At 41.1% G+C, this 27,815-nt stretch overlaps 1 protein-coding gene across 6 annotated transcripts in view; it reads left to right on the forward strand.

Annotated features, from left to right (window-relative positions):
- The window catches only part of EML6 (EMAP like 6), an 85,653-nt gene that overhangs the window by 19,902 nt on the left and 37,936 nt on the right, over positions 1-27,815 (forward strand). For all 6 annotated transcript variants that reach the window (XM_015621138.3, XM_015621143.3, XM_015621140.3 and 3 more), the window contains exons 3-13: positions 5,827-5,986; positions 11,256-11,354; positions 12,411-12,479; positions 15,021-15,206; positions 17,039-17,174; positions 19,124-19,325; positions 22,891-23,028; positions 24,197-24,453; positions 25,496-25,708; positions 26,342-26,509; positions 27,422-27,528. In XM_015621138.3, coding sequence (XP_015476624.1) covers positions 5,827-5,986; positions 11,256-11,354; positions 12,411-12,479; positions 15,021-15,206; positions 17,039-17,174; positions 19,124-19,325; positions 22,891-23,028; positions 24,197-24,453; positions 25,496-25,708; positions 26,342-26,509; positions 27,422-27,528 — 1,735 coding nt within the window. The remainder of the gene's footprint in view (positions 1-5,826; positions 5,987-11,255; positions 11,355-12,410; positions 12,480-15,020; positions 15,207-17,038; positions 17,175-19,123; positions 19,326-22,890; positions 23,029-24,196; positions 24,454-25,495; positions 25,709-26,341; positions 26,510-27,421; positions 27,529-27,815) is intronic.

Consider the following 27,815-nt stretch of genomic DNA (forward strand, 5'->3'; position numbering starts at 1 on the left):
ACCTGATCTGTGAAGAGTTCTAATATGCCTTGGGGAGTTGAACAAACCTTATTGACATGTGGTAGAATAACTCCATGGGCTTGAATAACAAACTGGCACGAGGAGCAGGTCAGCAGGAATCTTCCAAGGATAAAGAGTGGCAGGAATGGTTATAACTTGGTGTGCTTCTGTCACCATTCTGCCTCAGGTGAGTTCTGGAAAATAGTCAGAAATAAAACCCCTGTCAAGATGCCCCTCAGATTGCCAGGGCACTGTCAGTGTGCTGGAGCTGAGCAGCAGCTGTAAATGTGTGCATTTCCAGGACCTTTATTAGGTCTGAGCTGCACATCCACTTCAAAAATGGCTCCGTTTGGGCTCGGTTTGTGGGGCCAGCCCAACACAGTGATTCCAGTTATGGTCTGCTCTGACTTCATTTGCTCTGGGGGTGTTTGCTTCCTCAGAGGAGCAGATGGGAGCTGTCTGGGACAGGCCACCAAATTCCGGAATTGTGGCTCAGAGGCAGCCTGGCTTCTTGGAAGTCGGAAGCTGGTGCAGAGAGATGAGTAAATGCTGGAATCTGTCTGTATCACTCTTCTTCCTACACAGGGAGCATGGAGGGGAAAACCAACAGTGGAACAGCTAGTAAGAGCTTGGACCTAAAAAATGCCTAAATGATTTTTAAAAAGCCCATCGTTCTGTACACATATCCTGTTCTCTGTTATATATAAACAAGATATTGCTATATAGCAATCAAGACAGTAAATTAAAATGTTGCCATCGCAGTATCTCTATCAACATTTATGTTTTTATTTTGTCAGGATAAATATGCTCTGTACTTGAGTTATTTGCAAGAAGCATGTGGCAGTATTTAGTATATTTAAAACTATCATTAGAGCTATATGTTCAGATGTGTAAAAAAAGCAATTCACTTGTATGTGTGTGTATCAGCTATCTTATACATGGAAATACGTGCACACAAGGAGTCTCTGTGTCTCAGGGCTAACAGATCTGTTCCCCAACTTGTTCCCCATCCCTGCAGTAGCCTCCCTCACCTGCCCTATGGTACAAGCCAAGGAAAATTGGTTATTGTGGTGTGTGAACTGCCTGCCAGCTCTGTGCTGCTCTGTGGGTCTTGGGCTTGTGCTGGAGGAGCCAAAGGTTGGGAGTCGTGATTATGCACAAGCAGCAATCTCGTGTGTTATTAAGAGCTGGATTTTCCTCAAAACATGCTTGTGGTGTTGGTATTTCAGAACTCATTTGGGGGGAGATTAAATGTTGGATTAACCTGTCAGATTCCTGCAGTTTTCTGATCAGTGCTCTCTCCATTTTTACAGATCTGGAGGGGTTTGTGCAGGTTGTTTTGTTGTTACTTTGTTCTTCTTCCCCTTTTCTGGCTCCTCTTCCTTTTCTGATAATCCCTTGCTCCTGAAGGCCCCTGCAATTGCTTCCATTTAACTGCTGGTCTTTGTTCCATTATTCCTTTCAATGGAGCTTGATGATGTTTTGTGCTGTACTCAGAAACGGGGATCAGGCTGCATCCTGCCTTATTTTGCTGCTAAAATAGCTCTGTCTGTACAGTGAGTTCCCTTTTGACCCCACAACTGAGGAAAGAAACTCATTTTGCTCTGAGAAACGGGGAATTGCTGAGCGAGTGTTTGTGTTCTTTGCTGCCATGTGAGGACAGCTCTGTCCTTAGCACCGTGTGAGCAGTAAAATGCAGAAGCTCCCTGGTGTTCCCATGTGCTGCTGGCCTGCCAGGAGCCAGGAGGTGTCCTGCCAGGAGCAGGAGGAGGCAACAGAGGAGAAAATACCTGCTGGCACATTGTGGCTATTTTGGGACAGGCTTGGAGCTTCTTGAAATATTGTTTCTTCAGAGATATTTTTGCTACAGAGAAAGAGTCCTAAGAAAAATAATTGTTGTCTAATATGTCCATTGTTGAAGCATAACAGAGTCGGTGCCCTGAGTACTTCACAAGTTTGACCTAAATTCTGAAGAAAGACCTGCTGTGTTCTCTGTTCGGCTAAACTGTGGGGTTTGGAGAGGGTTTTTAACAAGAAACGAAAACTCTTTCCTTGTGAAGAGACTTCCTGAAGAGAGTTAATAGAACACAGTATCTGCCTCTCCCCAAGTCTCATTAACATGATCTAACACTGGTACAGAAAACTGCAGGATTTTGTAAAGGTTTGTCTAAACAGGAAATGTTATTCCAAATTTAAAACTGGATGGATTTGAAGGAGAGATTAATTGATCAGTGTCTAACAATCTAGAGTTATTTTAGATTGACATCAAATTTGCACACTGCTTTAAAGTTCAAAACATCCCAGGTCTGAGGATGAGCTATATTGTCAAGAGCTGCTGACAGTTCACCTGAGACAGTGATTTCAACAAGTCCAGTGATTTCATTCAGAATTGCAGGTGTCCGTTTCCTTTTCAAAAAGCAATTGCTTTTTTGTCAGGTGGGATGTTCTGGAAACCAGCTTTGATTTGTATGAACAAAGAATTGTTGATAGGTTGGTTATAATAAGATTCAAATTAATACGGCATTTGAAATAGAAAATACAAAATATGCACCAAAAGTACAAAAACAAATGTTTGGTTTTTCACTGCTGCAGTGAAAAAGTGTTTTGCCTATCTGATAAATAGGATAGTGCAGTGATAGATTTAAAAGACCCAGAGAAGTGAGATTTAAACCTCTTTCTCTCATCTGATACACCCATTCCAAGGTCTCCATCAATTCTGTATGTCTGTATTAAAGATAACAGAAGTGCTTGCTTTTTGCAGCATCAGAGAGCAATTATCTACTGCAAGTTAACTGCTGCCAGCCAAAATGCGTTTTTACTTTTACTGAAATACATCAGGAAAGTCTGATTACTTCAGACTTTCCTGATGTATTTCAGTATTTGGAGCCATAGAAAACTCTGGTTTCAAAGGTGCTTCCAGAGATTGTCCAATCCAACTTTCTCTTGAGAGCACAGCCTTAGATTTGGTTATTCAGGGTCCTGTCAAGCCAATTAAGTCCTGTGCTCTTTCCAGTGAGGGAAATTTTGCCACTTCTCTGGGCAACCATCCTGATTTTTAGTTTTTCTAGTGAAGAATATTTTCCTTGTATCCAGACAATGTTTCCCACAAATCAACTCGTGTCTCTTGCCTTTGTCCTCTTCCTGTGCATCCTTGTGAAAAGAGCCCCTCCATCTTCTCTGTAATTGCTTTTGAGCCTTGAGCTACATCTAAACTTTTCTACTTAGTTCTGTCTTGGAACTTCAGATCTATACTCTGTTTACAAGTGTATGGAACCTGTTACAGAAAAGCAATATAGACAGAAATACAACGTAGACAAGAAACAAATATTTTAATCCTTTAGAATTCTAGTGTGTTATTAAAAAAATAATCTTGGAGTGAGATATTATTGCAACAGAAATTGTGGAGGTAGCATGAGTTTCCCATCTGGCAAGGCCCCCAGACCAGATGGATCCACTAATGACTTTTATAGGGCATTTCATCAGACCCTGCTGAAACACGTGTCTGGCATCTTTAATTATCCTAAATTAACACAGTTCCAGCCTTGGATGCTTAGATTCAGGCTTGTTGATCTTTGAAGGGAAGGAAAAGGAAATGTTCCCTGAAAGATCATTTTCCCAACAGACCCTTTTATTAATGAGGTATAATGGTAAAATATTATCTGAGCTTTATTGGCTCATCCTGAACGGATTTTTTGCGTAAAAGAAGTGTCTTTGGAGGCACTTGGGTTAAAGAAGTTTTTGCTTTGGAATTTCCACGAGTGCATTTAGCCAGGAATCCCATCTCTTTCTTTGGCTTCCCTGAAAGGAAGGGAATGGGCACTCTCAAAGCAGTTGATCTGTGCCTCTTTCCCTGGGTGTGCAGCTGCTCCCGTTGCTGTTCCCACAGTCAGAGAATTCTTGTCGTGTAAGGAAGTGCCTGCCAGGGCCAGTGGGCAGCACCAACTGCTGCTGCTGCTGCTTTGATCCCTTGTTTGCATCCCAGCTCCTTAGCAAGAGGGAGTTTGTGTCCTTTTCCCTCAAACCTGGAAAAGAGAGACAAATTTTCTTGGGAAATTTCTTCCCCTACTTAGATCTTGCCCTCCCTGTAGAAGGAATAGGAATTAATCGTGTAGTAATGTGTTTTCTATGCCATAAATTGCTGTTGTTTGAATGCCTTGTCTTTTCTAATCATATTTCTGTATAAATGTAACAGTATTTCAGTGTTTTTCCAGTGATGCAAATAGCGATGTGGTTCCATTAGGAATGGTCTAGCTCTGGGATGTTTGCTTAGAAAATGCACTTTTACAGTTCAAAACCCAGCCAATGAAGTTGATACCCATTTAAGGAGGCTGGGAAGGGCATGGAAATCTTACACCCTGAGGACAGCACATGCCCTCTGTAACAGAGATGTTGTATAGGTACACTCACAGTTTTTGTAAGTGAAAACGCATCAAACATATAAGTCATATACAGGTAACAAACAGTCACAAAGAGTTGTTCTTGAAATTTGGCTTCATTTCCTTCCTCTAGCCCACTGCTCTGTCTGCCAAAAATAAGCCCTTGATTATCTAACAGCCAGACTGAACGTGGGCAGGGGGAGTGCATTGGAAAGGCTGGTAGCAGGAGATGAATGTCCTCAGCGGGGCTGGGAAATCAGACTGCTAATTTAGGTGCCAAAAATTGATATTATTCCCTAATTTTAGTTCCCCCATGGGCTGACTTCATGCATCAAAAAGGATAAAACAAATACCAGAGACATTCAGTACAGACGTGTTGATGTTTAGGAAATGTGTTTGTGCTCTTAACCCAAGAGGGGGCTCTGGTGTGTGAGAACTGCTCTGTGCTAAATGGTGGCACATGTAATTAAGTTCTGCTCTAGCAGTGAGAGAGGTGAGCCCAATTAATCTTTTCCTTCTGGTTCTTGAAGAAAAGTATTCTAACTTAATTATGGCTATCACACCCTCAGTTTGTGGTGCCACCTTTTATTACCTGTATAGTTGTAGAACTGAGGTGAATTAACTGACACAATATAATGTACAACTCCGGCCTGAGGAGGAAAGGAGGAATGGGCAGGGGAGATCAGTCAGTTAAATTGTGCTAAAATTGCTCTTTTTCCATGAAATGCATATGTTTGTGAAACTTTCTTAAGGTTTTTTATTAACTTTTCTTAATAATTAGTTTTATCTGTTCCTGGGATAGCAGAAGTATTCAGCTTCCCTGTGCCACCTGGTGAGTGCCAGTTTATTATAGGATGTTTTTCCTTATTCCATGTGTAGCTCACATACTCAGCCATTGTTCAAATTTGTTTCCTGGGTAACTGTGTAAAACTGCCTTTGTATTCATATGACTCTGCAGAGAGGTTTTATTCTTATTTTCATACTTGAAGTATTGTGAACAGAAATATATGGTTTGATTCTGGTGAAGCAATTTATTTCTGTGTCTCTTCTGAGATTGCTATGTTTAAGCATATAAAGAGAGGATTTCTTGTGTATATTTCTCATAGTAAACAATATCCATTATTCAGCTTTTTGTCCATATTTCAGAATATTTGAGCTGATGTGCAAAAGAGGAATAATTAGTAGGAAATCATCCATTATAAACCTGTGAAAGACTAAGATCCAAGTCTGTGCTCAATCAGCTTATCAATCAAAACTATTTTAAAATTCTCTGGTTACGCTTTTCCTTTTTCTAGTTAAAATATTATTACATGATAAATTGTATTGTGCACTCACCATGTCAGTCTCAGCAAAACATTTTAAGTAAATACTGGAGTCGAGTGCGTTTTGAAAGAGCTGCTGTGATCATTCCTACCAAAGTGTGTTATAACTTGAAGTGTGTTGTTTGCAGCCTCGCAGTTCACCCGGATAAAACGTTGGTAGCCACGGGGCAGGTTGGGAAGGATCCCTACATTTGCATCTGGGATTCCTACCGTGTCCAGACCGTGTCTGTCCTGAAGGATGCGCACACGCACGGAGTCGCCTGCCTGGCCTTCGACTCGGATGGCCAGGTCAGTACAGCTCCTCCTCTGGGCTCTGAACTGAGCTGGAGCTCTGGTTCACGGGGAGATGCTCCTTAAATGTTTTGTGTTTCAGCAGCTGCAGGGCTATGGTGTTGGAACTTCTGGTTGAATTATGCTTGCTGTTCAAGGCCTTGGTTTGTATCTTAATTGTACTTGCAGTAGGAGGACTGCAAACTCAGCCCTTGCACAGGAGGTGCTTTTGGGATGGAATCACGGCCTGGCATCCAAGTGGAGTGGAGGCATTGGGTGTTGGACAGCTATCCAAAGCAGAAATGCCCCTCTGTGCCTTAACTGCAATGGCTTCACCACAGACTTGTCACCTGCTGTCCAAAGAAATCAATTGCTGGCAAAGCCCTCAGAACCCTGCAGCTTTTCTGGCAGAAGAACTGCACTAATCTCACTGCTGGGAGAGTCTCCTTGGCTAGGGTGTGCTTGCAATTTAATTCAATAATGGCATTAGGACACACAGTGTGGCTTTCTACAATGTGATTAGTCTAGATGATACCTTGAAACAAAATTTAAAATATAACTAAATGGTGGGCTGCTACCAGCTAAATGCAATGATATTTTTCTCTCTGGCAGTGTTAAAAGCTATAGGCAAATAGACCTAAAATTCACATATACCTGAGAAATATTTCACAGAGCTTTATGAATAAATATCTGGCTGTGCAATTTTGTCATAATTATGGCAATTTTGTCCTGATTAGTTTCCTGATGTAATTCTTGCTGAAGTATTTTTAAGAATGTTTAGATTAGCTGATACCAAAAAACCTCAGATAAATAGAACAAAATTTCTAATGGTGTAATATTTTTTAAAGTTATTGTTCATTCAGAAATAAACGCTTTTCATTTTTTCTCCTTCATTTTTAACTTCATGAGACTGTTGGTTAATAGCTATTTTTTTTTTAAAGCTATTTAAGTACCTCTTGGGAATGAAGGCTCATGAACCTGGGGGCTGTTTGAGGTGGAGGCCTTCGTGAAGACCCTGATGAGTGCTTGCTGTAATTAAAACCCAAACTCACTGCCAGGTTGACCTTGCAGAACAGTGTCAATTCCCTTTCTGGAAGTACTTGAGAAATTGAAGTTTTTTCTGGAAATAAAAATTTGCATTGAACACTTTTATATCTGGAAAACGACCAGTGCTGGAAAACATGAATATGGATAATGCATCTTGGCTTTTTGCTGCTCTTCCTGGCATTGCAGGAGAAGCTGCTGAGCCAGAATTAAAGGGCATGGGAGGAAGTCTGTGAGTATTTGGAGCTCAAAGCCGCTGGCTGTTCTGGTTTGTTTAGTCAGCATTCCCAAGGGAGCTGGTGTCTGTGACAGGGCAAAACAGACTGGAGACACTGCTTGCACCTCCCAGTACAAAGCTTTCCTTCCTTTATATCCAAAGGCTGTTAAAAGCCAGAGCTGTATTTCAGCCCCAAAACACAAATAAATGCAACAATCAAACGTTATAAACACAACAGGGACTGTATTCTTTTCACTGCTAACTCTGCCAGCTGCCCACATCCTAAATGAAAGCAGGCAGAGGCAAAGCCCAGGAGACTGCTGCACTCCCAGCGTGGATCTCCATGGATTGAGCTCGGTTCCCTGTGCGCTCCTGTTGTCAAACAGAGCCCCCACACCTCTCCCTGAGCCAAGTTCAACCAGAAACTCCCATATCCATCCAGAGAGATATCCCATCCCTCTGGATGAATTAGTGGGGAAATATTCCTCCCGGCCGGACTGGAGCTGACCCCGCTCGGAGCCAGCACAGCGGTTCCTGCAGCGCTTCCCCGGCCTTGTGTGCCACAGGCTGGGCAATGCACATCCCTGAGCACAGCATTTGTTATCATTTCCAATACATGGGGATTGTCAGTACATGGGGAGAGCTTGAATGCTTCCTTTGTTTGATGTACCTTCAACACAGCTTTTGGACACAAATAGAATCAGAGTAAATTTCCTATTCATGTTTAATACAGTCCTGATGGGAGTTGAATTTCTTGCAGAAGCATTGCTATTTAAAAATACATCTTTTTGTTTGGGCTTTTTCTGTCTGAGCAGGAGCTGCCATTTGGCAGGAGGGAAACTGCACTTGGTTCAAATGTTTAATGAGGAGCTGTCATTTTGCCTGTAATTAAAAATGTATTCTCTTCAATCAGGAGTTAACTACAGTTTCTCCTTAAAAGTTCTAACATCTCCTCTTCACAGAATTACCTGCAAAGCAGGTGCCTCATACTGAACTATTTTATCAATACCACACAGTTCAATTTCTGCTCTGAATTATTTCAGATTAACCCTTTTTATGTGCTTTCTAAAAATATTTTTAATGGCGTGGGAAGGGCACTGTCATAATGCATACACACCTAATTAAGAAATTAAAAATACAGCACTAGGCTTCTTTAGCCAGATCTTCCAAATCTGTACAGATTTAAAAATAATTGTTTAATTATGTGCCTAAACTACTTGGCAGATACTTTCTTCTGGCAGTTCTCTGAATTCTCTGAATGGAATTCTGTCAAATTCCCTTCCAGAAGGAGAACTAAAAGTGTGTTTAAACCAAAAACGAAATTCAGCATTTATCACTTTTCTACTGGTAGGAGACCTTCCTCAGCAGGCCAAGGTTAAAAAGAAGTATAAAGTATTTCTTAGTTTCCCACAGTGCTTTCCCTGCTGCTACCGAAGTCAGCGAAGGAATAAACTTCCTAACACAATTTTAATTTTAGAAAGCAACAATTCCTTATTCCAGCATTGGACACAGTTGGAAGAGTGATTTTTTTTCTCTAATCAAATGTGTGTCATTAAACTTTACAACAGGTCAGTGATTTCATCCTCATCAGACATATTACAATGTACTTCCCAGCTAATAAATAACCTCCACTTTCCCTAGAACTAATTTCCACGCCTCTGTCCCTGACTGGAACTGCTTTTGTAGTCCTAGAGTGATGCCTAATGGGATCTCCTCTGGTTGTACTCACCGAGAGCCCCAAGTATTGTAATGACCTTGCCTTGAACATCTCAGGGCATGCATTGGTGTTTCTTTGTACATGACTGACACAAACCTCACTCAGGTTCCACATGATCTGTTTATCCACTGGTTCCAGATACCCTCAGTATCCTCTGTATCTTTTATATTCTTTTATTGAATTTGCTAGTTAGTAGTTATGCTCTATTTTGCAATGTCAAGGGAATTGAACATTTCTATTCTTCGTGTTGTCTGTTAAATCCCCCTTTGCTTGAGACTCTGTTTTAGACAGGTCTCAAAACTTCATTTTCCAGCACTACAGTAACAATACAGTTGTTACAACAACTATAACATTGAATTTAATTGCTTTCCAAAATCAAGGGAGTTTAATTACAGATTGTCCTTCACTCCCTGGATGGAAAGTGTTCTCTTTGCCCCAGCTCTTCCTGGTGGTTGTTGCCAAAGTACCCTGAGGGGAGGCATTAATAGTGCTTGGGAACAGGGATGTTTAGGAAGCTGAGTATAGGCATTGTCTGCACATATACAGTAGGTTTAAGGTCTGATTTCCCACTTCCCACTCTTGGGCTCCTTCCTACATGTGATTGTGCTGTGTCCTCAGTGCCAGAGGAGTTTCCTGCAGCTGGGAGTGGTGTAACACTGACACTAGCCAGCTCCAGCACCCCTAACTTCTACTGATATTTTGAGTGATGTTAAATCCCAGAAATCCAGGCAGAATTGTGACTTCCTGCAAAGCTATAATTTTATTTCTTTTTTCCACTGTATAAACTTCTTTAACTCTCCCTTCACAACTCTGTTATGAGTCAGAACCCATTGACAGAGTTCTGGCCCCCGTTAGGTGAACCCTCCAAGGGAACCTTGTTCCTCCCAAAAATATCTGAGAGCATACCTAGATTGCCCCATGAAAACTTTGTGCTCCTCTAAGAACAGCTCATTTAATTTCTCTGTAGTTTTATTTCCACAGAATTAGTCTGGACTCAGAAACTTGTGCTATAAGTCTGTAAATAGTTTTTTCTGCTGGTGGTGAGGGGTGTTGAGTTGGGCTTTTTGGAGGGTTTTTGTTTTGTTGTTGTTTTCATTAATACCACATTGCTTGGTGCATTTTCTGGTGGGACAATGGCTGAGTTCTGCATTATTCAGGTTTTGCATCGAGGTAATGCCTGTAGTCATCTCTCATTAAACCAAAGTCCCAAAACATCTATTTCCTTCCTCTAAATCAAGAAACTGTGACTGTTAACACAGTGGAAGGTGTGTGAACCTCCTGCAGTTAATGCAGAGGCTGTCAAGGGGCTCTCCCCAGAGGGAAGATGTACACTCAGGAATGGGATGAAAAGGCCTCAGGTACCTGCTCTCTGAATTATTGCTGCAGAATGAAAGCTGGAGCTTCCTGTTCCTCTATGAACAGTTTTTTCCCCTTTCTGTTATTGAGAGCTTTATTGCATTTAGTGTTTTTCCTAATAGAGCATTTTAGAGGAGTCTAGGATAATGACACTTGTTTTCTTTGCTGGCTCAGTCCTTTTGTGTTATCACAGACAAGTCCAGATTTTAAACAATTTGCTTGCTCAGAATTTGAGCCAATTTTTTATGGAATTCATGTAAAGTTGGACAAAATTAGGACAGTCACTGGAAGGGAAAGGACCTACAACTTCCACAGTAAGGGCTGATCATCTGGGCATGTCACAGATGGATCCATTCTGCTTTTTCCCTTCCAAAATGCCCCCTTCGTTTTATTCTGTTCTTTTTATTTCTTCCACTATTGAGATGGAAAAGTATTAAAATTAAGTTCTTTTAATTGATGACCAATAAAACTTTAATTTAACTTGGTTATTAGTTAATTATTTTAGTTATTTTAACTGGTAATGTGATACACTAAGCTATGAATAAGACAATTATTAAAAGTACATTCAGTTCTGGTTCTACAGCTCAACAAAATGAACATAATGAACACAGCAGCAGTTGCAAATTGTGAAAGCTTTTATTTCCCTTTCATTATCAGATTAATAAATCATAATGTGAGAGAGAGGGGTGCACCTGAAACAAGCACCTCAGGTGTTTTGGGGTAAGAATTTCACTTGGAACATTGGTAGCCTAAAATGAATAACCTGACCTTTTAGAGAAGATGAGACATTTCAGTGCTCTCTGCAGTAAATGTTGAGTGTGAATGTCTTTGCAACATGGTTCAGACCCAGGTCACACGTGGGAAAATCCATTTGTGCACCTAATCCTGGGAACTACAGCAAGGTGATTTGGGGTTGATTTCCTGTAAACTGGATTGCTGTTGTTTTTCCTCAGCGTTTGGCTTCTGTGGGACTGGATGCCAAAAACACGGTGTGTATTTGGGACTGGAAGAGAGGAAAGCTCCTGGCGACAGCTACAGGCCATTCCGACAGGGTAATTGTATGGAAGCCTTCCTGGATTTTGTCTGGGAACTGCACAAGTGTTTTAAAAATAAGTTTTGTTTTGATTAGGGTAATGCAAAGGTAATTTTGGTCATTCTACCTGGCTTTTAAAATAAGAACAAGATATTTATTCCTTCTGATTGTGCCAGACCCAGCACAAGACACTGTTAGTAAGCCTAGGGAGGAAATATGTTGTGCCTACACATTGAGTAGGGAGATCTGTAGCTCTTTGTATGAGATGTGAAATGAGAGCTCAGTGGCCAAAGATCATCTTGCCTCTGAGTATGTCAAAAAGACAATTTATCCTGAGGGCAGATTTAGTTACAGCCCTTTCAGTTTTCCTTAAGACAGTTACCTGTAGAAGAAACTTGATTGAGATAAATATTTATTTTATATTTGTTAACTTCAGGTAAAGGATCATAACTTAAATAAAGATGAGAACTAGCCAGGTTTAAATTTAGAATGTCATTCAGGATTAAGAAATGTTTTACCAGGTTTAGCATAAGCAAAATACCTCCCTGACATATATAAGCACATGGATGCATATGTTAAAATAAATTATGGACACATTCTGACAACTTGTATGTATATATCATATTATAACATGTTTTACATCAGTGAAAGTTTTGCTACTGACCTCAGTAAGTGCAAGATCAGGTTCTGAATGAACAGCATTCTCCAGGACAGGCTAGAAGTACTAAAATCTTAGTCCCAGTAGACTTCCCCAACTAGAAAAAGGAGCTTCTGCACAGAAGAGGGAGTGGGAAAGAATGCCTGTGTAAATATTGTTTATTCAGTAATATCCTGGAGCTGGAATAGGTTGGCAGTGTGGAGACAGGGATGAAGTGTGTTGACAGAACTGTGTGAGGAACCCTCCATGTTTGCCTTGACCTTTGATTACAAAGAATTCCAAATTTACCTGTAGAGTGTTTTTCATTTTTATAATATGTTCCAGCAGAAATTATGGCTAAGCACTGGTAAAAGCAAGCTGAACCTAGATGCCATTTCTGTATAGATTAAAATATCAGCTTAATGTATCTCTTAACAGATATTTGATATTTCCTGGGATCAATATCAGCCAAACAGAATTGTCAGCTGTGGAGTAAAACACATAAAGGTAAGAGCTTTCATTGTTTACTTGGAAAAATTGCTTGCACAAAAAGAAATCTGTGTTCTCACCTGATGAGGACTTGAAATATAGGACAGATTATATTTTTCTTTCTTTCTGCTGTGAACATTTTGCTGAATGCATTGGTTGAAGCCAGTTCAGACATTCAGCAGTGCCTGAGCTGCAGATTACCTGAACAAGAAAGTCAGGAAAATCCTTTGGTGCAATTTTCATCATTATACACTTACAATTTTGGGTTTTCTGCCCTCTCCATTCCACCCTAATGGCCTCAGCCTTTAGGGTTTTCTTGTCCAGCATCACAAAGGGTCACTGTGCAGCTGTAGGAGGAACCAAGGTAAAAAGTGTGAACAGAATGACCTGCACTTGGGCTTCTCATGTAACACCACTGAGAAGCGTGCAGGGCCTGCAGAGACAAAACTCTGCTGCCCCACTCTTTGCTCCCTCTAAGTCACCCTTTATGGAAGTGTTTGAAATAGAAATCTAGATATATATTAGATGTTTAGGATAAAACATTCTCATGCCTATGGAAAGCTTAGAAACAAATCCTTGTCTGCCAATATCCCCTTCAGGTTTCTATTTTCCTCCTGTCTCCTCAAAAACATTCCTAACAGATGGCAATTATTTCACATGACTGGGGTGGGAAGAGCTTTAACTAGAAGTTTAGGAAACCAGTTAATATCTCTAGTTCTGGTTCCTGAGAAGCTCGTGCCCTTAAACCACCACTGCTTCAAACTGTGGGTGGTTTTGGCAGCAGTGATACCATCTGTTGTGTTCTGCAAGCTGTTTTCCAAAACCTGGGTTTGTTTGGCACCTGTCTGCTGTTTAAAATGCCTATAATCACCCTGAACACAGAGAATAGCAGGCTTTATCTCTGTGTATTGTAAATTATAAATACACAGAGATAAAGGAATGCCAAAAAATTGGAAAAAAGCAGCATGGAGGGGAAATTACTCCGTGTTCCCCTCCAGTGGTGCTCCAGCAGCTGCCTGACCTTGCTGTTTGGTACAAGGCTGTGAGAATGTGATAACAACAGCTCTAAAGGAATTGTATCACTGTGGGAGTTGGGACTGGTGCTTGGGAATTGTGCTGTTTATTCCTTTAGCAGTCCAGTTCTGTTGGCTCACTTGGCTGAGCAGGAATTAGAAGCTGAGGTAAAGCCCAGGAGCTAAGGAATCTCTCACTGAGCTCAGGATCCTCCCTCCACCCTTCCAACACTGCTGCCTGCTCTCCAACCCCTCCTCAGCTGACCAGAAGGGAGGGGAGTTTAGGTTTTACTCAAGGAATGAGAGCCCTGGGGGCAGTACTCCCTCTGATGTTAAAGAGGCAAAGGGAAAATTTCATTGCATTAACGATAGAGAGGGAGCTGAAACAAAAAACCTTGATCCAAGGATTTTCTGGAATAAAGAATTTTAGAAAAATACCTAAAAATATGTCTGTAGGTAAATGAAGTGGGAATAGATGGACCTGATGAATCCATGTCAGACACATCACTATTCCTGTGCAGGCTCTGCCAGTGTCTGTCAGCTGACAGAGCAGGGATGGCTCCACTGACACGCTGTGCTGTGCTGCACCCCAGATATTTACTGTTCTGTATCTGCACCTGTCCAGAACATCCTGGTGCTGACAGGACTGGAGATTTCAGCGCTTCCCTTGCACATCTTTCATGATATTCTCTTTATTCTTCCTTCCCTGGAAGGTCTGGTCCTTGAGGGGGAGCTGAGTATACAAACTGCTGTCTCTGCTTGGTAAATGATGTTCATTTAAATAAATAAAAAGCACCCTTACTCAAAAACAGGTAGTCTGATATCTCTAGCTCACCTTCAAAGACAACCTTCTGAGGCAAACTTTCTGTTTTCTTCACTCTTCTTCTCCTCCCCAGTCATAGATTCCTTTTTGCAGGATGTGAATGACTTTTGTGTGGCAGCTGAGCAAGTCCCCTTTCCACACTTGGGAACCTGTTACTCCGGGAGTCAGGGAGTTGTCTCACGTACGAGCGTTTGCAGTCCCCGTGGAACAGATGGTTTCTCAGTAACTGTGACTATATTTGAGGGGCACAACTCTTTCAGTGCACTGGAGAAGGGCAGAAATGTCTGCTCCAGCACGCAGGTTGTGTAAGATAAAGTATTTTATCACTTCAGTGCCATAGCTGTGTTTTGCAGACAAGAAAAATGGGATTTTCTTGGGTTTAAAAACATGCACTTGTCTGGACAGCATTTCCCAGCAAAACCTGATAAAGGACAGTGAGAGAATGAGAAAGAGCAGTGTGGCAGTAATGAGGCAGCACTGAGCCTCACCCTCTCAAGCAGTTTGATCATTTCCTTTGGGTTTAGATGTACATTTCCCTGCATCTTTCCTTGGTAAATGGGCAGGCTTTGGAGTAGGGGGTGCTCTGACAGGACTGAAGGAATCATCTCAGTGCCTGGCCAGACTCTGCTCTGTCAGGATGTGTGTCTGCCATCTGCACACTAATGTGAAAAACCAGAAATTCTGCAGAAACCTCTCCTGCCATCTGCCATTTGCATTTCACAGTTTTGGACATTGTGTGGAAACGCCCTGACAGCGAAAAGAGGAATATTTGGTAAAACAGGAGATCTCCAAACAATCCTGTGTTTAGCCTGTGCTAAAGAAGACATCACCTACTCTGGGGCTTTAAATGGAGACATCTATGTTTGGAAAGGGCTCAACTTGGTCCGCACAATTCAAGGAGCACACAGTGTAAGTGGTGTTTTCATGTCTGTTTGATAATGAACTGTTGATTGAACTTAAACACTTTCTGAAAGCTTAGCTACAAAGATTTCCTTCTGTTTCGGGTCAGAAGGATGTCTGAGGCTGTTCAGCAATTAAGAACTTAGATGTAATGTTGTACTTGTTGACGTGTTGCCAACAGATGCTGGGCTGATAGTGCCAGAATTGCTGATATTTATAGCCTTCATCTAACCAAGTAAGCCAAACCTCAAATGAAGTCTGTAAATCTAAAGTTTCACAGATTGAGTAGCTTCAGTTATGATCAATATACATAAACACAGTTGGCAAGCAGGTTATCTAGGCTTAAATAGAATTTTACCATTAAAATTCCCAATGCTGGAGACTGACTCCTCAGAAGAGATTCAGTGTGGAAGAAACCTGTTGAATCTGTGAGTTTGCACTCCAGCCATATTCCAAACAGTTTACTCTAATTGTGTCCATAACACACACCCACAAACCACCACCCCCAGTCTGGAGCTCTCATGATTACAGAGTGAAAGGGGGATGTGCAGGATTGTGTTAGATTTCTAACCAGTCTAATACAATTAATTTGCCTCTGTTGTTGCTACAATAAAAGCACAGTAGGACTTCCTTGTCTTATTTCAAATATATTGGAGAGCTGCTCCTATTTGGAATGTGGCTGTGGGCAATGGCATTCTGATGTGGGGTTTTTGGAACAAAAGGAAATAAGACAGTTTTCTTTAGAAAAGTGATATGACATCTAACACTTGTCACTATAGTTTTGTTCTAGAAAGAGCACTGCAAAAATAACAGGTTTTTTTCCTCATCTCCCAAAATTAGTTATGGTGACAATTCATCAGTATTTGTAGCACCTCTTCAAATGAGATCTAAGTACTGATTATTTACAAAAGTGATCCCTAATTTATGAAAGCAGAGGGTCTGGAGTCAGTGGGACATTTTCCCTGAGGAACTGCTGTGAAACTGCAGCTGCAATAACACAGCAATGTCTTTGACAAGCAGTAAATAAAAGTATATTAGCAGATTTCTGTTTGCAGAATTTTACTTAGATTCATTAGAATGATTAAATACATCCTCTTTATACATAATGTGATAAATTATGGAGTTTGCCATGGCTAACATGCAATCTCTATATAATTAATAATTAGAAATATTAATTTATGAAGACATTGCACAAGGCCACTTTGAAAATGGAGGTCTTCTCTCCATTGTATTTATCTCCATGCAGTTCACCTTATCTCCCAAGCAAGGCTTTCCTGATAAAATATGGACTCATCAGGCATTCCTCGAACTATTCCAAGATAGTTCAGCACAGTCATTAATCATGAGACATTTTCAGAACCAAGGAGAAATTCAAACTGTAATAGAGACTTGTTTTCCACAAAGAGAATGAATTGACACTCTTTCAGTTCCTGTCAGATTCCAAACGATGTCTGAGCTGAATTCATGAAAGAATGTCTCAGTCACCTCTGCTCCTGTAAGAATATTTGTATTGCTTGTTTGCTTGGTTTTGTTTATCATGAGTAACTCTTTATTTCAAGTGCTCCATTAGTTAGTCAATTGTCCTTGTCATAATATTACCTAACCAAAATTTGAAGTTCTGCAGATAGGATGCATCACTGCTGTTTGCACAAAGGTTTCTACATAAACCACTTGAGTGGAGCACTTGAAATAAAAGTTGTGTTTGCTGGTTTGCTTTCTGGATGGGCAACACTTTTGTGCCCAGCAGGTTCTGGCCTTTAACAAGAGTTTGAAAACCTTTGCTTTGTGTATTTAAATTGGTTGTAAAGGCCTTTAAAACTCGGGCTGCTGTTGGTTGACAGGCTGGAATTTTTAGTATGTATGCTTGTGAAGAAGGCTTTGCCACTGGAGGGAGAGATGGCTGCATTCGGTTGTGGGACACCGAGTTCAAACCAATTACTAAAATTGATCTCAGGGAGACTGAACAAGGATACAAAGGTAATGAACTATTCCTTTAATGGTTTTTCACACATCTGGATAATGGATTGTGACAGCATTTAATGTGAAGCATAGATGTCTCTGCATGCTGCTGATTTTCTCACTTAATGGCTATATTTATTTTTGGATCTGTGTTCCCTTCCTTCTCTGACAATTCTGTAACCTGTGGAGTGCTCCCCTGGTTCATGGTATAAACTCAGGGATGAAATCACTGCTCCCACCATGCAAATGCTAGAAGATAAGTGAGAGCTCATCAAACACCTTAAGATAGGAGATAGCCAATCCTTTATTAATTACTTACTTGCAATTCATTTAACTAATTGAGATTTCTGGAACCCGATGCACAGAGATGCTGACCATCTGACTACTCCACACATGCCCTTGGAATGGTTGCATTTGGCAGGTTTGTTGGAGAGAATGTTATTAAATTGGTGATAATCACATTTGTTGATTCTAATCCTGCTTCCTGTGAGCTCAGTCATCACTTTATTTTATGATTTGAAGCAGTTATAATCTCATAGATCACCACGTATGCTTTATCAAGGGTGTAATGTTCACTCATGGAATTTAGCCCTCAAAAAGTTGTCCAAGACAGAAGCAGCAGTCCCTGTGCTCTGCACTCCTGGCTTTGTGTAGTGTTTTGCAGCCTGAATTGTAATGTTTAAAATTTCTAGAAAACAGTAGCAACATATAAACACAGAGCAAAGATCTGGGCAAGTGAAAACTGCCTTTGAGGCTACCCCCAACCTCTGGAAGTGGGGTTTCATTTTCAGTTGGCATTGGCACTGATTAATTTGAACACCTCTGTAGCCTCGAGCAGTGATGGAGCCTTAATGCTTACCTGGGACCTTCTGTCCCTCCCTTGCAGTTATTTTTCCAAAGCACTGTGCAAAGGCATTGCCTGTCAAACAAACCCTGAGAGCAGATAATCTTCCTTCATGTGCAGTTGACAGAGAGCACTGCCTTTCCCACATCCAAAGGTGTGCTTGTATTCTAAATCTTAACAATGTCCATCTTCCACTGAATTCCAATCTAAATTCCATTGTGTGGTCATTGGTGTGTTCCAAGAAGGTGAAAGTCAAAACTTCAGTGTCAATTTAGCTAAGTCATAAAATGGCATTATAAAAATTAAAAGCTATTGGAAATGGACAAGAAAATAAATTAGGAGAAAATAAATTCTCAGGAGATGAGAATATTTTATTTATGTGACCTGTAGTTCACTGTATTTTGTATTTGGTTCCAAAAATATGTGAAAATGATGATGTGGGTGACCTTGACTACATGACAAATGGATTTTTTAATTCATTCACATCTCACAGCATCTAGACCTATTATCCAAACTGCTTTTCATGTACTGGAACAGAAAATACAAACCCTGCAAGCAGTTGACCAGAGAGTACTACTAAGTTGCTCAGCCTGCTGCAAGGGTGTTTATAAGCTTGTGGTCAGTAAAATTCCAGCTCCAAAGTTAGGATCAAATCTGTGGAATAAGATCAAGCTCTCTTAAAGTTATACAAAGCAAAATTCTGTTGGTTTGGATTTTTAGAGGAGGGATTTATTTTTTTCATGGTTTTTTAATAATCCATTTTGATTAAAGTGGAAGAGTGTGATAAATGGGCACAAACCATTGGAATTCACCATTAAAATTTTATTTGAATGTGCAAAAAAATAAAGGACTGGAAAAAGGAATAAACCAGTTTTAGTCACAGGAATCCCTTGGCTAATAGAAAATTTTGATCTTTAAATCCCGTGAAATGGGGCTGGTTTGTAAATGCCCAAGGTGCTCAGCAAGGAGGTTTTGTGTACCAAATGGAGTAAATCTGAGGGAGCAGTGGATCCAGCTGGATGTTGTGTGTGTGCCAGTGGCAGAGCTGTCGGTGGGGAATGGGCTGTGGAGCCGGCAGCGGTGGCACGGGCGGCGCTGAGCGCAGCTCCCGCCGTGCCCGCAGGACTGTCCATCCGCAGCGTGTGCTGGAAAGCCGACAGGCTCCTGGCGGGGACGCAGGACAGCGAGATCTTCGAGGTGCTCGTCAGGGAGAGGGACAAACCCATGCTGATCATGCAGGGCCACTGTGAGGGGGAGCTCTGGGCCCTGGCCGTGCACCCCAAGAAGCCTCTGGCGGTCACCGGCAGCGACGATCGCTCCGTGCGGTAAGGCTGGATCTGCTTTGTTGAGTTTGTTCCTTCATGTGCACATTCATTTCTAATGGATTCACTTGCTGCCCTTCTGGTAAGGTTCTCTTAAGACAACATTTTCCCCCTGTATTTTTCTTAGCAGCTTTGCTTTTTCTCTTCAGTTTTCATATTTGGATGTCATACATCATGTAAAAATAATCAGAATTTATGTTCAAAATGTGCTGGATTTATCTCTTCTGCTTGTATTATTGATTTATTCCTGCTGTGTACGAGGAATCCAAATGGGGAATGGTCACCTCACTTCTCTTCTGGTAATATCAAGCAACAAGCTTAGAGTCTAAATACCTTTGTCCAGTGTTTTACTCAGATGTCTGCCTCAGCCTTGAGTGTTTAGGAAATCTGGTCTAAAACCAGTTCAGTTAAAATGCCAGAAGATGAGATTAATGAAAATGCACCGACACCATAAGGGGCAGTGGAGGGGCAGCCAGTATCGCTTCTCGCTGTGACCAGTGACAAGACCCAGGGGAACAGCTGGAGCTGAGTCAGGGGAGTTTTAGGATAGATATTGGGAAAGGTTCTTCCCCCAGAGGGTGCTGGCACTGCCCAGGCTCCCCAGGGAAAGGGCACAGCCCTGAGGCTGCTGGAGCTCCTGGAGCATTTGGACGGCGCTGCCAGGGATGCCCAGGGTGGGATTGCTGGGGGGTCTGTGCAGGGCCAGGAGCTGGACTGATGATCCTGATGGGGATCCCTTCCAGCTCAGGATATTCTGTGATCCTGTGTTTAGTTACACAACCTGCATCTTGAGGCTTTGTAGCAGAATTTTTAAATTTTGTCCACATATTTGTGGACATTGTCACAAAATCAAGGATGCTCCTTTTCCTCCTGTGTTAAAATCTGGCATATTTATAAGCCTCTGGGGAAAAAGGCATTTTGCTGTGCTGAGTAAGACTTGACTGTAGAGTTTGGAGGTCCATTTCAGTCTCTCCCTGAGTCCACACCTGCAGAGCTGCCGTGTTCTCACCTGAGCATGGATTCTGCCCAGTGGAACTGATTATTTACCTGTGATTAAAGAGATGGGGATTTTCCTGAGTGACAAAAATCCATCTCCTACCATACTCCCAGCTTCTGATTACTGCACCTTCAGATTTCACATTATGATTCACCTCTGCTTTGAGGCTTGCTGCTCAGCTGGGATTTATTTTTTCTTCCCTTTCAATCTTTTCACTTGTACTGGTTTCCTATCCCTGCCATCCCTCATCTCTTTCTAACCCCAATTATAATCCAAGTGTGAAACCCACAGAACTGCCAGCTGTTCTCCACAATCCTGTTTCCTCCCTGCTTCCTACAAGAGGATGATTTCTTTCAGTTTCTGCAGTGAATGAATGGTCTCTTGTGCTGGGGTTTGCCTGCCCAGCGTTACAGACAGGCACAAGTGTCCTGGCAGGATGCAGGTCAGCTCTAGAGGAAGGGCTGCAAAGCTGGGATTAGCATTGCCCTGCTCTCAAGCCAATAATCTCTCTAAAATGGGATTTCTTGTCTTGGGCTCATCCCTTGGTGGGTGGGCAGAGTAATTCAGCTCCGGGATCTGGAGGAGGTGCTGCTGACTCAGAGGCTGGCCCAGCCCTGGCCCCTGCAGGAAGCACTGCAGGGTCTGAGTGCACATCAGACTGTGATTAGTGCTGCTCTTATCGTTCTTATCTCTGCTGGAGCAGTTATGATATCCCTGATGCCTTTGGATGTGCCATTCTCTCAGCTGCAAGGGCTGTACTGCCTGACATCACCCTTCTTTCAGCTGGCTGGGCACTAGGGAGGGTGGGATTTTAATTCAAATGGCATTTTTTTAATAGACTTTATGGCCTATAGGCTTCATGTGAGGAATTCCATTGAAATGTATAAATACTTCCCTTAAGATTAAAAAATACACAAAAGGATTTTTGTACAATTTTTCTCTAATACTAAAATTGTGTCAACATGGATGTTTCTGTATTGTCCTTCATTGGATATTTTTTCTGAGTATTTGATTATCACACTATTTTCAAAGAGTGGGCGTATAATAGAAATCTAAATTGGTCAAGAAATTTGTGACTCAGATCATATTCTTGTGTCTGGGATGTCTAAATGAGAAGGGGCGTTGCTGTATTTTTCCCTAGCCCAGCTGAGACAAATAGTCAAGTACAGGTTTTAAACATTTTAAATTTCCAAATCAAACCATCTCAACTAGGCAAGCTGCCTGTTCCCTGTCTCTTATCACAGGAACCGGGGAAAATTATCATTCTCTGAAGGCACAGAGAATTATTTATTACATTTATTAAATAGATGGTCATGTTTTGCAGTTAGACTTCCAGAGTATTGGACATGATTTATGTGGAAACAACATTTTGGACCAATAATTGTATCCTGGTGTTTTCTTCAAAATCTTTCCAAAGCCTTCCTGGTTCATTCTTTGTTATATTTGGCTTGCAGCTTCTGCCTTGTGAGGCTGCAAGATTCTTGATCCTACTTCTGGTTTGTTTTTGAAAGCAGATTTAATGTCCCACACTGATTTATCTCCCACCCTCTTTTCAGGCTCCATCCCCAAGTTGTGTTTATGCTGTTTATTCCAGTGCCAGCATCAGAACTGTTTTCCCTTGGAGCCTCTTGTGCTCCCTGTGCAGAGCTGAGCTCAGTAGCATCCACATCCTTGATGCCAGTGCCTTCAGTGAAAATAGGAATTGTTACTGTTCCAGAGCTTTTACTATGATTCTCAGTAATGCCTCCCATCCAGCCTGCCTGTTCCTTTCTGTCCACCTTTGCTCTATAACTTGGTTCATCATCACATTACAGTTCTTGCACAAATTGTTCTTTTCTCCAGTTTAGCACATGATCACATCTGCTGATTCATAGTTCACATATTCTACTGAAGATGTTATCAATACATTACATTTTTGACTCTATCCTCAAAGCAAAGACAGTTGAGTATTGTTGCCTTAATTTCTCTACCCTGAGTGAGGTCTTTTATGCATTTCCCCCCATTATTTCTAAGTCTTGCAGACTATTGAGATCTGATGGGTCAACTTGGAGTGATTTGGGAAGCTCCCTCCATTCCTTCAGAAAAATATAGAGGCATTATTTACCTTTATCTTAGGACATAATTTACTGGTTGATTCTTTTTAATTGCACCGATGTTAATGAGGGAATCAATATGCAGCTTTGTCTCATTGCTCCTTCAGAGTTAGGACAAGGAAGACTTCCCTATGGTTGGACTGCTCATGTTTCCTGAGTGAAAATGTCACTCTGAGCTGCATTGACACTTCCTGTCTACAGAAACTGCATTTTTTAAATTCATATTGGGGAATTCAGTCAAATAAGTGAAGTTTGGAAATAACACCAAATGATGATGTAATTGAGCTTCACTCTGTTTTCTTCTACCACAGTTGAGTTCAGGTTGAAAGCACCTCAATCCTTTACACAGTATTAACTCAAGGGGTGTGTGAAAGTGATTTTCCCAGCTGAGTTAGACCTTTGGGGTTCCTCTTGATGCCACCCTAACCCTGGGCAGTCAGGAAAAGGCCCCTCCTGCTTTCCCTTCCCTTTGGGGCAGGTTGTGGAGCCTTGCTGACCACGCCCTGATTGCTCGCTGCAATATGGAAGAGGCCGTACGGAGCGTGTCCTTCAGTCCTGACGGATCCCAGCTGGCACTTGGGATGAAGGATGGCTCCTTCATCGTCCTCAGAGTAAGGTAAGATGAGAAAACCACTGGCTATCTTAGCAGAAGAAAAAGAAATAATAATTGCAGGTGCATCCCTTTTAAGAGGTGTAGTTTGGCAAAGAGGAGAAAATCTATGCTTTAATTAATTTCAGAATATTAGCTCTTAGTAATAATGTCAATAAAAATTAAGATTTACAAGTCTGGCTCTTTTCCTGTAGTCTGAAGTTTTACAGCTATTTAGTGAGAAGACATTTACATAACAGAGAGAACACAGTTAGGAGAGGGATCTTCTTCAGTGATGATTTCCTGTCATCCACATACCAGGCAAAATAATTGGTGATCAGAAGATATTTTTAACTATTTTCAAGATAAACCTGAATTCTACTTTTTGTGTTAGAGGAAAGCCTTTTTTTTATTTTGCATGGCTGCATCTTAAGCATTTTCTGTCTGAAATGCTGTTATGGAGGGCACTCAGAAGCAGGTAAAGCCTTAAACTGGCCCTAGAGTGAAACATCCAAACCCCCAGTGTGTTTTCAAAACACAAAAGCTGTTTTAATTGAAACCTGGAAGAGTTTACCCCCTCCTGACTACTCCCCATATGTTTGCCAAGCATATACTTAAAATGCTTGGAACTCCAAGCTGATAGGAGGGAAAAGCCTGGGAAAACCCCTCTAATGCTCTGCTTTAATGACTTTAACAAAACTTAAGTGAGCTGTTCATATTAGTTTAAAAGCCTTCCCAGTGACTATTTTTCTAAAGAAGTTAATCTTCTTTGTCTCCCAGTAATCTTGTCCTTGTTAATTTGTCTGATGCCTCCTAGAAATCTCTGTCTTGGGTTAGGAATGTTTCTCCTTCCAGGACCCTGCTTTTAACAGTGCTGTGTGTCAGGGTTTGAAAGATGCACTTAGGAAATGTATCTCAATAAATCTGGGTGGGATGCTGCTAGCAGTACTTCATGAGAGCAGGTGAAGAGAATGTAGAGCACTGTGGGACAGGCTGTGTGGTTCCTGTCTGTTGCTTTAAAAAATACTTAGAATCAATGGAAAGAATAGGAAGTTAGCCACAAAAAAAAAAAAAAAGTATTTTTAGAATGAAATCTAATTTTTGTTGTACAATTTATTCAGTGCATCTATCTTTTTATCTGTGGATTGCAAATCCCTGGGTTTCCAGCTGTCATTCCCCCCTCTGGCTCCTGCAGGGACATGACCGAGGTGGTTCACATCAAGGACCGCAAGGAGGTGATCCACGAGATGAAGTTTTCCCCGGACGGCTCCTACCTGGCCGTGGGCTCCAACGATGGCCCCGTGGACATCTACGCCGTAGCCCAGAGATACAAAAAAATTGGGGAATGCAACAAATCCTCCAGTTTCATCACTCACATCGACTGGTCTGTGGACAGCAAGTTCCTGCAGACCAACGATGGTGCTGGAGAGAGGCTCTTCTACAAGATGCCCTGTAAGTTTACCAGGGGCTCATGTTATGAACAAGTTTTGGTTTTGGTTTGGAGAGAACACCACAAATACAACACAAATATTACAGGTGAAAGTGGAGTTTCCTGGCTGGAAGTTAGAGAAATAACCACTGCTTTTTTTTTTAAATCAATGCTCACTGAATATCCTCAGCTTTAAGGAAAAGCTGTCTCTGCTGTGTAAATCACATATTTTTTCATAGCAGCTTTTACAGGTTGCTCTCAGGTAGCTGCCAATGCCCCTCTGTCCCTGTTGTCCTTCCTTCAAATGATGAATGATTCCTATTAGCGATCAGAATGTTTTTAAGGATGTAAAAATAGGAGAACTGTTTGAGTCAGCCTGAATTGCTGAGGCTCTCAATGTAAAAGCTTGTTAGTAGAAGCAACACTGATAGCTAATTGACTTATTTTCACTCTTATTTGAGAATGCTTTCTAGTATTTAGAGGAAACTTTTGCAGAAGAGAGCTTTATAAATAAAATTTTGGGCTCTTTTGAGCTAGTTTGGCAGCATTCAATCAACTCTAAAACAGCCCCTGTAAGTAAAACGTACCACAGAATGGTTGACTGACCAAATTGTCACATTTCAGGGACTTAATGTGGATGAAAAACTCCTCCTAGCACGTGAGCATGATTTAAAATTGTGTATTATTAACCTTCTGGCACTTGAAAGTGTTCTAGGAACTCATGCTATTCACAGTACTTTCTGCTGGAGGCATTTCTTTGGAAGATTTGGAACTACGAAGTTTTCCCAATGTTTTTAGCATGCTAATCCTAATTAGCATACTAATTCTCATTAGTATTCTAATTATTTCTAATACAGCTGCATTAGAACTCCTTAGATCTGTGATGTCCTCAAACACCACAAATGAGAGATTATAGTAATTTAAAGAAGATTGTGACTCTTCTTAATTGAGGTTAAAAATTAATCACAACTAGAATGCACAGATAAATATAATGAAAAGAAACAGAGTTCCTAAAAGCAAATGATGAAATTGGTTATTCACCTTCCCATTTTCTTTCCCATTTAGCTGGGAAGCATCTAACGAGCAAAGATGAGATCAAAGGAATTCACTGGGCCTCGTGGACCTGTGTGATAGGATCTGAAGTGAGTGGAATTTGGCCAAAATACACAAACATCACAAATGTCAACTCTGTGGATGGGAATTACAACAGCTCCGTGCTGGTGACTGGTGATGACTTTGGGCTGGTGAAATTATTCAGATTTCCATGCCTAAAGAAAGGTAAGATGGAATTTGGTATGGCTGAAAAATGCAAGATTTGCCTCAACACCATATTAGTGTATTTTCTAATGGTGGCTTTTCATTCTGCTGTAAAATTCAAATTAATGTGTGCACAATTCCTTCAGGCATTAATGAGACCAGACTTTAACACTCTCTGTGTAATTGTTTCCAGAAGTGTTGAGAATGTGTAGCTGCCTCCTCAGAATTTGCACTGTACCAAGCAGAAAGCCAGCAATCCAATCAAGCAATCTTTTACCTTTCTGAGCTGCAGTGTTTAATTTGATGCCACATCTCAGTATATTTTCAAAATCTGTTTTAGGAAGAATGTAATGCATGTGTTGGGCTCACCCTGGCACTCATGGCCAGAAAGGTGAAAATTAAACCTTGTGTGTGTGTCTGCTACTTCCTGCCAAGGTTGAAGTACTTTGCTGACAACTGAAGATATTGTCCATATTATTTTATGCCACTTATTTTTATATCATCATTACTTTTCTAATCAGCATATCAAATGAGGCATTTGAGTAATTTTTGATTTTCAGATTTTACAAGCATATGTTTCTGTTTGGTAACTAACTTCATTAGTTACAAGGTTAATTTTTTTCCCCAAACCAACAGCTCTGTTCCTGTTTTCAGGAGCTAAATTCAGGAAATATGTTGGCCACTCAGCCCACGTCACCAATGTACGCTGGTCCCACGATTTCCAGTGGGTTTTGAGCACGGGAGGTGCTGATCACTCTGTTTTTCAGTGGAGATTTGTTCCAGAAGGGATAACCAATGGCATCCTGGAAGCCTCTCCTCAAGGTGAACATCATCTCTGTTCAAGTATTTATTAAATTAAGTCAGCAGAAAATGCAGCACTGCTGGAAGAGCTTTTATTGAATTAACAGGAAAAAAAATCATAATTCTTTGGAACTGCATATACTCAGCATGTTTGGGACACTGAAGCTTTCAAAGACAAGCCTTGATTTGGGGCACATTAAAAGCTGCTACAGTCTGAAATTATTTGTGTTTGGGAATACATAGGCAGCATTCCTCAAAGTGTGAAAGAAGACATTTAGAGGGACTGGATAATTAAATTTTCAACCTTAGCCATCTCACTTGCACTCAGAAGTCGTACTACACATATTTAATTGTTTGTTTTTCAATGCAATCTCACATATCTCACAACAATAAATTTCTCATATTTATGCAGTAGCTGTACTTGAGATATTCTTCTTGTTATAGTCATGATCCTTATATTATCCTACCCAGTCCATATGATCTGGGTCATGGTGATTGCTAAAATCTGGATTCCCTGCAGCAGAAGGGCAAAATTTCTCTCTGTACATGCACAATTTGGTAAAACATCTACATTACAGGAAATATTTTAAGCACAAAGAGTGATCAGTGAAAGCTTTTGTTTGCCATTTCTGCGTGTTTGCTCTCCAGACCCTGTTTTGAAAGCAGAATTCTCTGATGCTGGAACTGTACCAGTAACTGCTCAGTGATTTTTCTGCTCTCTGCCACCTTCCTGCCCCGGGCAGGCAAACAGGAGAGACAGAAATGAATCCTGACACATTCAGTCAGCCCCCGTGACTTTTACAAGCTGCTGGAGCTTCCAAACTTCTTGAATACTGCTTTGCCCATAGTCTCAATTATATAAAAATGTCACATGCTATTTTCTTGTGGTTTTATGTGTTCAGTTTATTGATTTGATTTGATTTTTTAAAGCAGAGGGCGGTGTTGATTCCTACAGTGAGGAATCAGATTCAGATTTATCCGACGTGCCAGAGCTGGATTCTGACATTGAGCAGGAAGCCCAAATCAACTATGATCGCCAGGTGAGTGTGAAATAACACACAGGACCAACTTCCCATCACCATTCAGCAAAGAGAAGAAGTTTACTGCTGACTCATAGCTGCTCTCAGTTATTTTGATGGTATTCAGCTGATTATGCAACCGATATACATAAATCCTTGAGCTGGAGATGAGAATTTGAAAGGGTTGGAAGGTGATCTTTAAAGTCTTCTCCAAGCCAAACCACTCAGTGATTTGAGTTCTGTTTACAAACCACTTGAACCTGATTCCAGGAGCTGTTTTGATTGTGAGCTGAGTGTTGCCTGTCCAG

This window comes from Parus major, chromosome 3 (assembly GCF_001522545.3).
Source record: "Parus major isolate Abel chromosome 3, Parus_major1.1, whole genome shotgun sequence".
Taxonomy (NCBI): Eukaryota; Metazoa; Chordata; class Aves; order Passeriformes; family Paridae; genus Parus; species Parus major.